General features: G+C 42.4%; 1 protein-coding gene and 1 long non-coding RNA gene across 3 annotated transcripts in view; one reads left to right on the forward strand and one right to left on the reverse strand.

Annotated features, from left to right (window-relative positions):
• Window positions 1–10,206, reverse strand: part of Chn1 (chimerin 1) — a 164,166-nt gene extending 153,960 nt beyond the window's left edge. For both annotated transcript variants that reach the window (XM_031370637.1, XM_031370639.1), the window contains exon 1: window positions 9,865–10,206. In XM_031370637.1, coding sequence (XP_031226497.1) covers window positions 9,865–9,883 — 19 coding nt within the window. In that variant the 5' untranslated portion in view covers window positions 9,884–10,206. The remainder of the gene's footprint in view (window positions 1–9,864) is intronic.
• LOC116090321 lies at window positions 10,140–11,434 on the forward strand. Its single transcript, XR_004118643.1, has 2 exons — window positions 10,140–10,643; window positions 11,199–11,434. It is a non-coding gene; the product is annotated as an uncharacterized LOC116090321 (long non-coding RNA).
• Window positions 11,435–13,383: the final 1,949 nt, after the last annotated feature.

A 13,383-nucleotide genomic window follows, 5' to 3' on the forward strand; every position in this document is an offset into this window, starting at 1 on the left:
TGACTGCTCTTCCAAAGGTCCTGAGTTCAAGTCCCAGCAACCACATGGTGGCTCACAACCATCCGTAACAAGATCTGAAGCCCTCTTCTGGAGTGTCTGAAGACAGCTACAGTGTATTTACATAAAATAAATAAGTCTTTTTTAAAAAAAAGAAAAAAGGACAGTCTCTTTATGCCAACAGCCTTAGACAATGCTGTGAATTGTGTTAAGTTCTCGATCCTTAGCAAGAGACTTCAACCAAACCTAAAATAAGGGGCTTCTATCCATTTTCATGTCCCCAAAATTCTTACTACCTGCCTCACTCTTTCAATTACCTTCAATTTCTTTGTACCCCTGAAACAGTAATGGGAGAACATTGATAATTTATGACCATTGCAAGAGTACCAAATTTAAGGGGAGCCTTTATTAATGAAAAGCAGACCATAGTCATAAAATAAGAGGAAACCAATTCAGGGGAGAAAAAGAAACCGATGACAAAAGAATAGAAAGCAAACTCCCCACAAACTGTTCCTATCTTCCTGAACCATGTCTTGTGAGTCACCTCAAATTCTTCCTGGACAATAACAAAAGTAAAAGCCTTTAATACACATGAAATGCAAATGACTAAACACATACAGTAAAGGTCATAATGAAAACTAGCAGGCATGGAGCCCAAATACTTACTACAACAAAAGATTGTACTCCTTTCACTTTCAGAGTCCTGAAAATCTGAGTCAGCCATTTTGATAAGGAATTCCTATTCAATTTGATTATGTTCCCTACTGTGGAAGTAACACATGAACAAACAAGTTAATTTATGTGCAATTCCTTTGTACTGCTAAGATGAAAATGAGCAATAGTTTAATGAACTGGACATTATTCTCTAAATATGCCAAATTATTCAGAAACCTCTCCTGGGTGTAGGCACTACCTGGTGGCTGCCTGCTGCCTACTGTCTGCTGCTGCAGTGTCCTCTGACTGCTGAGGCAGAACAGCTGACCCGAACTCTGCTTCACTCTTCCCACAGCCCCAGCACTTGGCATGTTATATACATGCCAAGTATTTTTTTTATGTTTTTGTTATGTTTTTTGTTATGTTTTCTACTGCAAATATGAACAAGAAATAAAGCAGAAACTAAGACTTGCCTGGCACATATTCTGCCCCCAATAAATATCCATCAAATAGATAAGCAAACAAATTGGAAAACAGAAATACACACCCACAGCCCTGGAGCTACTCAAAATCAAAACCATGTGTTGGCTTCCTTATCTCAATATATAGTCTATCCCTCCCCAACCTCATATGCTCTGTGATTTTTAGTATGGTTTCATTTCTTACACCACATTCCATAAGCCCTTCTTAGTAATGCCTTACCCTCTTAATAAAACTGCTTTCTTTCCTCTTACAGTGTAATTCCTTCATTAAATATTTGCCCTGTAATGCATCTTACCCCAACAAGATCCTCAGACTATAAATGAAAATATTTCAGGCTATATGCTGACTTAACATGATATATTCTTCAGAGGTAGAATGCAAACATCACACCTCAGCTTTATTAACATGCCATAGTTTTTTGCCATACAGAAAAAACACTCAGCCATGCATAATTCTTAGATGGACATTTACAGCACTCACCTGTTGTCTGTCCCACCTAACCAAGTCACTACAATCCTAAAGTCACCTCTACCAAATTAATTTCACAGCCATTATGGAGCCAGTGACAAGATCTAAATCAAAGGCATGGAACATGTGGTACAGGCTGAAGGCTGAGTGCTGATGTGAGAAAAGGGACAGCAGGAAGGCCTGTAGCTGCTTACAGAGCCTAAGGGACCCATTCAGTTTTCCAAATGTCAAATCTGTGGTCAGAAAAATACCTATTCTAGTAACAATGGGTCGTGAACTGTATCTTCTGCAGTCCTGCCTCACATCAAGAGATATCTGCAATCTAAAAGTGAAGGTGAGGTCAGGAGATGGAGAGGAGCACCTCTGAGAGCAGCTGCAGAACACTGCGGTGGTGTGGGCCACGCCATGCTCTTCCCTGACTCACTGTCTCTGCTTCACATCACAGCTGACACCTTGATTCTCAAGAAGCCCGCCCTCTTCTCAATGTATAACCACCACTAAAAACACACAGGGCATTTCTGTTCTTTGGGGAAAGAAAAAGCAATCCACAAATGGAAGATTTTCTTTGAGGTTCTTGGATACAAAGCCATTCTAACAGTACTGCAGTGTGCTTTACAGGGGAAGAGACATTCACATTACTGCAATCCCACTGCTTGAGAGACAGAAGCCAGACACCCAGGAGTTGAATGCATGGTTTGAGATGGGCCTGAGCTACACAAGACTGTCTGATGGGGGAGGGGTATAATGTCCTTTCATTCCAGCTTGTTTTTAAACTCAGATGGTCTTTTGCTACTTAGAACTTTGCTGAAATCTACTTCACATGCTATTTAACATTCACCCTTGCAAGTGTTGCCACAGTGTGTTTTTAGTGTTGTCACGAAGTACTTGCTTTTATAGCAAAAAGTCAAAGGAGGAATGTAAATTATAACTTTGTCATAGTTTAATTAATATGGTTTTTCAATGTTTAATATAGTCATCCTCTCCTGTTACTTTCTTCCTATCTTCCTTTCATTTAAGAGTAACAATTAGCCCAGCAAGATGGCTTTGCCACCAAGACTGAGGACCAGAGTTTGAGCCCCAAAATCACATGGTAGAAGGTGAGAACTGAGTCCCGCAAGTTGTTCTCTGACCTACATATGTGTGCTACAGTGTGCACATGAAGCTTGCAAGCACAGAATTATACACACAAATAAATTAAAGAATGTAAGATTTACATCAACCAACCAAAAAAAAAGAAGAACAAAAGACAGAAAGAGAGAGAAAGGAAGAAAGAAAGAAAGAAAGAAAGGAAAGAAGGAAGGAAGAAAGGAAGGAAGGAAAGGGAAGGAAGAAAGAAAGATAGATAGATAGAAGGAGCTGGGCAGTGGTGGTGCACAACTTTAGTCCCAGCACTTGGGAGGCAGAGGCAGGCAGATTTCTGAGTTCAAGGCCAGCTTGCTCTACAGAGTGAGTTCCAGACGGCCAGGACTATACAGAGAAACCCTGTCTAGAAAAAAGAAAGAAAGAAAGAAAGGAAGACAGAAGGAAAAAAAGTGGTGCACGCCTTTAATCCCAGCACTCAGGAAGCAGAGAAACAAGTAGATCTCTGTCAGTTTGATGCCAACCTGGTCTACAGAATGAGTTCCAGGACAACCAGGACTACACGAAAAATTCTGTCTTGGAAAACAAACAAACAAACAAACAAAAAGGGAAAAAAAGATTATTATCATCCAATAAAAAATCAAAGTGACTCATGCCTATAATCGCAGCATTTAGACTAAAGCAGAAGGTTAGCTCAAAAACAAACATTTTAAAAAGAAAGAAATACAACTTACAGAAATAACTTTCTAAGGAGGAAAAAGTTATGGTTTTACACAGAAAGTTCAGTGATTTTGTTACATGTTGCGGTAGATAAAGTTCCTAAGGGTGTTGATCCCCTTATGTGAGATTAAGGCAACATCCTTAGCTACATCAAGGAGAACAGATTAGAGAAAGTAAGCTGCCAGCAAGGTCCTCTTTTACTCAGATGTCTCAAGAGAAGAGCAGAGTGCAATCCCATGGCACACCAACCTGGTTGAAGAAATCAACACTTATTTTGCTTATGCCATCTCTTTTCAACTATTATTGCAATCTTACACACACACACACACACACACACACACACACACACACACACGTACATACGGATATGTAGAGCAAAAACTATTTTCTACCAAATTTCTTGTAACTGCTTTAAATCAATCTAAAATATAGACATAGCTTTTGGAGTCCAAAATTAAAAGACAAATAATTTGTGCCTTCCTTTTTGAAACAGGGTTCACCAAGAAATCTAGACTAGCCTAGAGCTCCTGTTAATCCTCCTGCCTCAGACTCTCATGTCCTGGGATTACAAGAGTGCACTCCTAGCTGCTTCCTCTCTAAGGAAATGCAGTGTGATGTATGCCTCTGGTGCCACTAAATTTCCACACAGAGAACCACACTGTGTTCTCTGTGGAAAGAGGGATGTTAAGACAAAAAATGTTAACAAAAATGGATGTAAAAAAGTTAAACATTTTTTTCTTAACAAATCTTAACTTTTTGTATTGCCAAAGGCTGGGCTAGTTATAAAACGGTAACCTCAAGGGGCAGATGTGGGTCATCAATATTGCACACAGATCACAAACATAAATTGTAACAACTATGAACTGTGGGTGTTCTTTTTTTTTTTTTTTTTTTTTTTTTTAGTTTTCTAAGACAGGGTTTCTCTGTGTGGCCTAATCCCTCCCAAACAATGCCACCAACTAAGCAGATATTCATGTATATGCATATATACACACACACATATATAATATATATACATATATTATATATAATATATATACATATATTATATATGTGTGTGTATATATGTATACATATACATATATATATATATGCATATGCATGAATGCATGCCTCTGGGGCCAGTCTCCTTCAAACCTCCACAGATGGTAAGAAAGTACTTTACATGTGACCTGTGATTATAAGGATGGCAACTACAGGAGAGTGGAGGTGAGGTACCTCCAGCACCAACTATCCACACAGAGACAAGCACTGTTCAAGGTTCAGCTGAGCAGGGAATCATACTGAGCTCCCAGACTCATCACTGGCCTGGTAGAAACCACAGCTCCTTAAGCTATAAATGATGAGATTCCTGACAAAGGATGACCTGATACCATGGTAATTCACCCAGTTCTGCTAACTAGGGCTCTACAGATGTGGCCTGACACAACATTCTGTCAGCCACAGTAGCAAAAAAGTATAAATTAGATGATCTCAGACTTTCCTATTATCCTAGTGGTTACTAGGAAACAAGTACTCCTCTATCTGGTAAATTCCAGCAAAATGTCCAAGGTGTACATTACTGACTATAGAGCAGGGTGAGTGAACTTCAAGTATCCACTAGAGTCCTAACAGAGACAGTACCAAAGAGGGCACCACATCCTGCATGCTGCAGCAATAGATTTGTAGACCAAATAAGCAAAGCCAGTAAGATGAGTCTGTCAGAAACATATCTGACCATTTTTGAAATTTTAAAAATTGTCAAGGTGGAGATGTGACTCAGTAGAATGTTTGCCTAGCACAAGTGAGGTCTTAGGTTCAACCCCAAGTATAAAAGAAAAACAAAAAACAAAAAACTAACTTTGCACAGTAAGTTTGCTAGCAGGTATTAACTGCCAAGCCTCCTGACCAGAGTTCAAACCCCAGGACTCATGGTTGAAAAGAAAGAACCAAGTTTCAAAAAGGTGTCCTCTGACCTCCACACAGGTCTAACATGCTCCCTTGCCTTCCTCTCCCATAAGTAAGTAAATTTAATTTCAAAAACTAAAATAAAATAAAATATATCAAGGTTGATCTTGAGACATGGATTCATTTGAAAGTTGAAGAGAAAGTTTCAAATTTCTGAATTTTCAAGATAAACATTTTCAAGGCATATATGATTTTTAAAATGGAAAGTGATGGGCATGAGGACACACCCATTTAATTCTTGCACTTGAGAGACAGAGGCAGATGGTTCTCTGAGTTTGAGGCCAGCCTGGTCTACAGAGCTAGTTCCAGAACAGCCAAGGCTACACAGAGAAACCCTGTCTCGAAAAGAAAAAACAAAAACCAAATCAAACAAAAACTGGAAGTGAAATCCTTAGGGTTGGAGACAACAGGTAAAGTCCTGCCCCAAAAGAATAAGAACCTGACCTCAGTCCCCAGCACCTACATCAGACAGTTCAGAGTGGAGGCCAGGGCTGGAGAGATGGCTCAGGGGTGGGAGCGCTGACTGCTCTTCCCAAGGTCCCAGCAACCACATGGTGGCTCACAACCACCAGTGGTAAGATCTGGCACCCTCTTCTGGTGTGTATGGGGTCAGCTGCAGTGTACTTATGTATAATAGTGGATGAGTCTTTGGGTGGGATCGAGCAGGGACTGGGTGAGCAGGGCCAACCGGAACTAGCGGGGTTGACCGAAGTGAGCAGAGGTCCTAAAAATTCAATTCCCAACAATCACATGAAGGCTCACAACCATCTGTACAGCTACAGTGTACTCACATACATTAAATAAATAAATAAATCTTAAAAAAAAAAAAAAGAGTGGAGGCCAGTTCCTATACTCTCAGCCCCAGAGACACTGAGGAAGCAGGGTCCCTAAGGCTCTCGGGCAGGCCAGCTCAGCCTACATGGCAAACCCAGAGACCCAGTGAGAGACTGTCTCAAAACTAAAAACTAAGATAAGGGGCTGGGGAAGGTGGGAAAGTGGGTAAAAAGCCAATGAAATGCTTGTTGGACAAGTATAAGGATCTGAGTTTGGATTCCCAGCACCCATGAAAAGCCTGCGTAACAGTACACACCTATAACCCTAAGCACTAGGAGGAAAAGGTGGGGAGGCGGAATGTCTTTCACTCTAACTGAAACAGTGAGCTCCAGGTTCAGTGAGAGACTGCCTCAGAATATAAACTGGAAAGAGATTAAGGAAGACACCCTCTGACTACCACATGTGCAAGAACAGAAGATTATACACACACACACACACACACACACATACACACAAGGTAGGGCTGAGAGATGGCTCAGTTGGTAAAGCTCTTGCCTCTCAGGAGTCAGGTCTTCATGTTTATCTAAATTCAGACCCTCAAAACTCATGGGGACAATTGGAGACAGTCAGATGGCTAGAGCTGCTGGCCAGCTTGGGCAAAGTTCCAGCCAGTGAGAGGCCCTGCTTGAACAAAAGATAAAAGCAATCTGAGGAACTACACTGAGGTTTTAAATGCACAGTGGCACAAACACATAATCACAGAGGATGGTTCCCAGGGAATGACACCTGAGGCTGACCTTTGACCTTCACACAAACACATACACACGAATATGTACATACACACACACAAACACACATGCACTGCATACTCAAAAATAGTGTACATGGGGTTGGAGAAATGGCTCAGTGGTTAAGAGCACTGACTGCTCTTCCAGAGGTCCTGAGTTCAATTTCCAGTAACCACATGGTGGCTCACAACCATTTTTAATGAGATCCCATGCCCTCTTCTGGTGTGTCTGAAGACAGCGACAGTGTACTCATATACATAAAATAAATAAATCTTAAAAAAAAATAGGTATACATATACATACAAAAACGCTAAATAAGAGCTTCTAAATTATCTAAATTAACTTCTAGTAATCACCAATATAAATATTACATACAAGTGTGAATGAAAATTTGCAACACAAGTTCAAAACTAAACTATACTCTTGAAGTTTAGTCCAAGACACTCAAGACAGCCAGCTGTGGTTCTTCTGGGAAGTCAAAGGTCCCAGCTGAGGCCTCTCCCCTGAGACTGACAGAGCACTTTCACCTAACCGGGTTTCTCATCCCCACGCAGTCTTCATCTCCATCTCACAGAACCTTATCACTGCTCCTCTCAGCTGGTCACCAAAATGAATACAACTGGGGTCTCAGCACTCAGGAAGCTAAGGCAAGAGGATGACGGAGTTCAAGGCCCTGTCTCCAAAAAAAGAAAAGAAAAGAAAAATGGGCTAGGGTGTGGCATGATAGAGTGAACTAAAGACAAGAAATCCTTCTCTAACTCTTCCTACTTCTCTTCACAAATGCAAAAATGTTTTTATGACCTGGGCCAATTAGATCCATTCCCTTAGTATTTGCCTGTAATTCAAAACCTCTCAAATTTTAGTGTGCACCTGAGAGAATCACTGAGTGTCCCGTTAAAAGTCCCTTTCGCCCTGGACTTGGACAAAAGCATCTACATTTAGCAGACAGATGACACAGGAGACAGGAATGATCTGCAACAGTTAAATGATCTGCACAGTTAAAAACAGTTGCTGCTCCATCACTACAAAAAGAAAAAAAAAAAAAAGCCGGGCAGTGGTGGCACACGCCTTTAATCCCAGCACTTGGGAGGCGGGAGGCAGAGGCAGGCCGATTTCTGAGTTCTAGGCCAGCCTGGTCAACAGAGTGAGTTCCAGGTCAGCCAGGGCTATACAGGTCAAAAAAACAAATTAAAAAAAAAAAAGAAAAGAAAAGAAAGAAAGAAAAAGAAAAACAAAACAAAACAAAAAAAGTGGGTGTGGTGGCTCATCCCAGTAATCCTGGCACCTGGGCTACTGAGTAAGTTCTAGGCAAACCTAGGCTACAGAGTAAAAAATCTCTCAGTCTTTCTCAGACCCCACGCCCTCTCTCTTTTCTTTACCAACCCCTACTCCTGTTCAGAGGTATGCTACGTTCATACTGTAGCAAAGTGCATTTATGTAAACTGAATATTTTCCACAAGCACATATCAGAACATAGAAACCAAGTCATTCCTGCTGAGGCATCCCTCAGAGCAGTTTTCAATACAGGTACAATTCCGCATCTTTCTTTTACTTATTTGAATCATCTGCATCTTTCTTTTACTTACTCCATCTAGGTAAAGGCTTACAAGCTAGGAATCCTTTTATAAAGAGTATTGTGTTCCCAGCTTAACTGCCTTGGTTATCAGGAATGTCAGTGTTCTAGAAAATACTAAATGAGTACAGTTTACTTTTGAAATCCTTAAAAATACAGAATCTCATTAGAAACTAGGACAGATCAATTGTTCCCATGTAGTCTGAAGATGTCCTCTGGAAATCTCTGAGTTGCATTAGCTGCAACAGTTGCTAATCAGCTAAAGCCATTACTTCTAAAGAAAAAAAATCAGCTAAAGGTATATAGCCTTATATCATTTGTAACCTTTGTGCAAAAAGTCCCCATTTCCACTAAATAATGCAGATTAAATACAAGGTAAGATAAAGATTTTTTTTTTTTTTTCAGGAAAAGAAGAAACAACAGCTGAACTGATACCAGCAGCTGAATTCACTTGGAGGTACTTACAACAAAAAGCATTTATGGTATGTGACAGCATAACTGTGCCTGGTCAGATGACATAATTAAAACGTAACTGGAAACTAGATATGCTGAATAACTTGTGAGAAATGTACTCGTGGTTGCCGCTAATATATCAATCACCACACCTTCCTACTTTGAAAAACTGAATTCTTTGCAAATATAAGTTTTGACATACTGAGTTCTCTTGAAAAGATGTACCAATGGTTACATTGTTTTTGTAAAAGAAAACAATGTACCTTTTCAGTGCTTTTTCCTAGCCCACTGTCATTGCAAACTGTCTTAGCCATTGAAACAATAGTGTTAAGCAACTACATCCACAAAATAACATTTCCCCACCAATACTCAAAATTACGCTGCTGATGTTACCTTTGAGGAACCAACTTTCTTCTGTCCTCTTTCCTCAGAGCACACATTTTCAATTTTAACCAATACCAAATTAAGTTCACATATTATTCTCGTTTCCAATGCAATGTACCAAGTCCCACTCCCCCTACCCCGGCCCCCGAAATGCCCAACAATCCAACAGGAAGCAACACACGGACCGGGCAATTCTACAGAGGCTGGGGATGCTCTCACATCTTGTTCAAAATAATAATCATGATAATAAACTTTCCAGGATCTTTATTTACCGACTTAGGAAAAATTGGTTTGCAAACAACTAGCCAACTTCCCTCTCAAGTTGGCATGTGAGAGAGGCACGGTGCGTTCCCACCCGGACCCCAGGACTGGCCCGGGAGCTCACGCCCATTGGCCCTGCCTGAGAAGAGACAATGGGAGCGGCGCGCGGGGCCGCGCTCCAGGAGCCCCGACAAGGCGGCCGACCCGACCCGCGCCACCCAAGCCCGCACGCGGCTCCGGGGCGCGGCCCACACGCAGCGGGGAGCCGGGGACCGCACTCACCGAACAGGGTCAGAGCCATGGTGGAGCCGCGCCTCCCGGCGCTCCTGGCTCCCGCGGCGGCCGGCAGACGGCACCTCGGCGGGGCGGCGGCCCGGGGGGCGTGGCGCGGAGGCCGCGGGGGGCCGCGGCGAGGAAAAGTTACGCGCGCGTTAGCGAGGGGCGCGCCCGGCCCGCGGCAGCCCGGCGAGCCGCCGCGCGCCCGCACCTGTCGCCGCCATGGGCCCGCGGGGCGCGCGCGGGCGGGCGGACCTGAGGCGCGACCGGCCGGGTGGAGCGACAGCGGCCGGCGCTCACCGCGCACCCTGCGACCTCGCCGACGCCATCTTGCCGGAGCGCGCCGCATTCACGCCGGCCCCTCCGGCGGCCGGGCGAGCGTTACCATGGCAACAGGCGCGCGCGGCCCACGGGGACGCGCCCCATTCGCCGCGCCTAGAGTGAGGCTGCGCCCCCCACCCCAACTCGCACACCCCGGCGGCGGCGGCCCGGAGGCTAAGCGGGTGCGGCTCCTGAAATCCCGGGATTTTTCTTGAATGGGATGAGAGAGCCGGGCGGAGGATGCTCGGGCTCGAGGGCAGCCGAGGTCTCCTGAGGAGCAGGGTTCGTCTGAGGATAGGGGCTCCTGCTGGCGCCCTCAGGGTTAACCGGCGAGCGGTCCCTGCCTGTGGATGCTGCTTACGCTCCCACAGGATGGAGGAGCCCCTCTTGTTTCCGATCTGTATACCCGGAAACGGGTAATTGAAATGCATCAGGAATTATCTAAAATAGCTGTTAGCAGGCAGGTGCTTAAACCCACTGTGTCTTTTTTACGTTATACTTTGCGGATGTTGTCTGAGGGAAAAAGCAGCTTTCCTCGCTGCCTGGCGAGTCTCTGCCACAAAAGATTATTCCCCCGAGCTTTTGGGTTTTATCTGATAATCATAGGCACGGTCTCTAGCTCTGGTGTTTTCTCCTCGCCTTGTCTTCGCCTTAATTAACGGGAGGCCATCCAATGCCTTGAGATTTTTTTTTTTTTTGAAAGGCTCAAGTGTGATGTTTTCGTCATTTTCACTTTATTTCTCGTTGCTACCTTTGTTCTGTTTAAAAATAGTCCTTTTCTCTCCTACTTTCTCTGTTTATGGTTGGTTAGTGTTTGAGTGTGTGATCGTGTTTGTTTAATCTTAGGTCCTCATTTTCTCCTGCGTGCACCTCTTGTCATTTTCTCTTTTCACTAAATTTCAACTAGTTATTGTGTTATATAAATAGCTTCTATTTAAAATATCTCAGGAATCGAATCTTTATAAAACAATAATTACTACCTCAAATAGAAGTGCAGCTAATCCATCATCATTTCACAGCATACTCAAGAATCAGAAAAGAAGAAGAAAAAAAGCCGGTTGGAAGGAGGAGCCAAGCCTTTTGTTTCAAGCCAGTTAACTCAAAAAAGGAAGAAATATTAATCAGCATGAGTGAACAAACGTTTAGGCACCTGATCTTACATTAAACAGATTTTTTATTAGCTACTGGTCTAAAAATATTTCTTGAAATCACCATTTTACATCTTTATTGTGAATAAACTCCATTTGATTTTATGCACCCCTCCCCTTTTTTCTTGTGAAAAAAATTACGGTTCATCAAGATAAATGAAAATTCAAGGCTTTGTGGGACCAGATTTTACAGCCATAATAATATCTCTGCTGATCCTCTCTGCAACCAGATAAATCAGTATCTAGAGACTCCATTGTCTCACCCATGGTCTTCCACTTTTCCCATCACCTAGTGTCTTTGAGAGTTTAGAAGAAATACTTCCCTTCTTCCTAGAAAAGTACACAGAAGCACACCAAAAAAGGTTTTCACAATTTCAGAAAGATTATTCTGGAAACCCATGTCTTCCTCTATCCTTTTTAATCTCAAAAACGTCTTGCCTTTTATAATCTTTTAAAAAAAATCTTTCATTGCATTTTGAACAGATTTAAAGAAAAAAAAATTTAAGGATTTTTCCCCCCAAATGTGTGTGCCCATTTAGTGACAACTAACAGGAAAACCTTAGGTCTCTGCTGCTCTTCCCAGACAACCTCCTTCACTGCCCATCCCCCCCACCCTTTAAAGCGTGGTTGGTTTGAATTTAAAAAGAAAAATCTGTTTACTATTAGAAGCAAAGAAGCAAGGTGGATTCTTTGTCCACAAGTTTTACATTTGTGGGTGGACTTCAAGTTCAGGAGGTTCCATCTGCCCAGAGGCTTTATTCCCAAGCAGCTCTCTTCAGGACTGTGTGTCCATGGAGGTTAAGAACAGAAAAGTGTCTATTTTCTTAGGTCAACTTAATGAGAAGTAGCAGAGCATCAAGCCTTTGGGTGTGAGAGTTCAGCTTGCTGGCGTTTTCTCTGCCTGTTGTGGAGTTACCCTGAGGATCAGTAAGAGGGAACTTAGTGCCCTCTGCTCTGATTCACCCACTGTGCAGCCCGGCTCTGGTTACCAGACCAACATGCCACTTTTCACTAACAGCAACCAAACAGAGCTAAGTCCAGCAATGGACCCAGCTTAGACTTTAGTGGAGACCCTCCCATTGCCTTCCTCTTGTCTATACAATACCTTGGTAAAACCACACTCAACATAGACAGCTGCTTTTAAGAAACTATTTGAAATAATGATTCAAGGTGAGTGTTGGCATCTTCTCAGAGCATCTAGTTCTTGCAAGTAATGTTTTCCCACTGACTTCTCTAACAAAATGCTTTCCATACTCAATCTAAGTGTTCCATCTTATAAGTAGTACTGGTGCTTATAATGTCACCCTAGCCATTAAGAAATGGTGTGCCTCTTTGCTCCCTTAACTGGAAATAAAGCAAGAGCCTCCTCCTTCACATTCAATGTGAGGAAGGGCGTTAACTACCCAGAAGTGATTATTATGGGTGGTGACTTTGGTCATTTATGAACTAGACAAAAGACGGATACTTTTCAAAACACACACTTCATTCAAAAATTTAATTTTGGCTTAGCAGGAAAGTAGTTAGAAGACCCAGATCTGTTTGTAGTGCTACTAAATAGCTGTTCAGTTTTAAACAAACATTTGACTCTCTCTGTCCTTACCGCCCTCATTCATAAAATGAGAGGATGAAACCGTGGGAGTAGGTCAAGTCTAACGTCCTTCCTTTTGTGTCTGCCACAGTGATCTTTAACAGTCTTAAAGTGGATTGTAGATAAACTGGAAGATGATTGAATCTTTAACATATTCAAAGCACTGTTCATGTAAAGTTGCTAAGTGCTCGATGTTACCAAGAAGTCACACTTCTTAGAGCACCAACTCTTTTCTCATTCATAACGGGTTACACAACAGTGCTACATTTAGTGCGTAAAGGGTCTTTTCCAGTTTCAGCAGCGTTCAAATTAACTGCATGCTGAGAAATCTATTTTAAATTTACTAAAATAGTTTCTCACTTCTATCCAAATTTTGTTGAGTAAACAGAACTTAGACAATCCTTTAAAATTCTTTGTACATCGTGAACTAATGGCTTATTGGAGTGTTTTAGGTTTTCTTTCTTTTTT

This window comes from Mastomys coucha, unplaced genomic scaffold (assembly GCF_008632895.1).
Source record: "Mastomys coucha isolate ucsf_1 unplaced genomic scaffold, UCSF_Mcou_1 pScaffold15, whole genome shotgun sequence".
Classification (NCBI taxonomy): Eukaryota; Metazoa; Chordata; class Mammalia; order Rodentia; family Muridae; genus Mastomys; species Mastomys coucha.